The 1300-nt window shown below is 29.4% G+C and overlaps 1 protein-coding gene across 5 annotated transcripts in view; it reads right to left on the bottom strand.

Moving 5' to 3' along the window:
• The window catches only part of LOC106464291 (BRCA2-interacting transcriptional repressor EMSY-like), a 51833-nt gene that overhangs the window by 39471 nt on the left and 11062 nt on the right, over positions 1 to 1300 (bottom strand). For all 5 annotated transcript variants that reach the window (XM_022392451.1, XM_022392457.1, XM_022392460.1 and 2 more), the window contains exon 4: positions 555 to 629. In XM_022392451.1, coding sequence (XP_022248159.1) covers positions 555 to 629 — 75 coding nt within the window. The remainder of the gene's footprint in view (positions 1 to 554; positions 630 to 1300) is intronic.

The raw sequence follows: 1300 nt of genomic DNA, 5'->3' as shown, positions 1-1300 counted from the left end.
TATTTCTATAGATACAACCTAAAATCTTATTCGCACTACCACTAGCAACAGCACACTGTTTGGATGGCTTTAGAAACTGACTGACTATAACATCAAGATCCCTTTCCTTCATAACACTATTAAGGTACTTCCCATCCAAATTATACTTATAATTCAAATTATGATAACCCACATATATTACTTTCAAGACACTAAATATTTTTTAAATCTTATTTTCGGTTACCAACCCATAAGCAATAAGTGATAGCAATTAAAACAAATATGATTTAACAAGTGCAACATAATTTTCTATAAACGTAAACTTTATTTGAGCAACAGTTTCATAATTTGTTCCAGCACAATTCAATAACCTATGCTCCAAATTATTTGGGCATATCATTTCTACTGGCAGAATGTATGACATTTCAGCTAAAGAATTGAGTTTCATCAGACACTAAATTTTTTCAATAACCACTGACATGACCAAAAACTCTGGCTCTCCTTTCATCTAAAATAGGTAAAAACTAAAATTATTTTCAAGGAAAACAAAATTAGTAAAAAAAAGATACGTATACCTGTCAGCAATGGTGTTAAGTCTCTCATCATTCACAGCCCTTCTAATTTCAGCTCTGTGACGTTCCAAGGATATACTGAGAGAAAGATAATATTAAGCAAGAATAATTATAATGAAGCATTAGACAAATTGACAGTGCTAAGTCTCAAAGAAAAAAGGGAACATCAAAAGGCCATAAGACTGTAAGATTCACAAAAAAGTCACACTAGTTTTATAGGGGTACAATTCTGACCTTACACTGGTTGAAGGTAACATCATATTCTCAGATCTGCTCAGCAATCACTTTTAAATAAGATTAAATATAAATGTATACCTTATCTAAATGACTTTAGCAAAAAAGCCACAAACTGGAGCTTTCTTACTGTTACACTATACTTGCTATATAGGATTCATACTTTTTTTTATCCCTAACATAGCACCATTTTTATATGTATATAAAATTTGATATACAGTATGATTTTTTAAAAAATGTTAATCATCTTTATCATACAAATGTGTCCAAAATAATAACAAACAACTGAACATCCTTGGGCTTATAAACACTTCTATTAACCCTATAACCACAGGTATCCTTTACTGCGCATGCCACAGATTTTAGTGTCTTATATTCAAAATTTTATTAAACTACTTTTTTGTTTATGTTATTTCAATTAGAATAGCATAAAATCTTAGCTAATAATCCATATTTTATTAGTATACAAGGTTTAAGTTTTTAATTCTACAAGGCAATAAAAAAAAAATCTTGAA

Source organism: Limulus polyphemus, unplaced genomic scaffold (assembly GCF_000517525.1).
Source record: "Limulus polyphemus unplaced genomic scaffold, Limulus_polyphemus-2.1.2 Scaffold59, whole genome shotgun sequence".
In the NCBI taxonomy this organism is placed as follows: Eukaryota; Metazoa; Arthropoda; class Merostomata; order Xiphosura; family Limulidae; genus Limulus; species Limulus polyphemus.
This window is presented reverse-complemented; position numbering and strand designations above follow the sequence as displayed.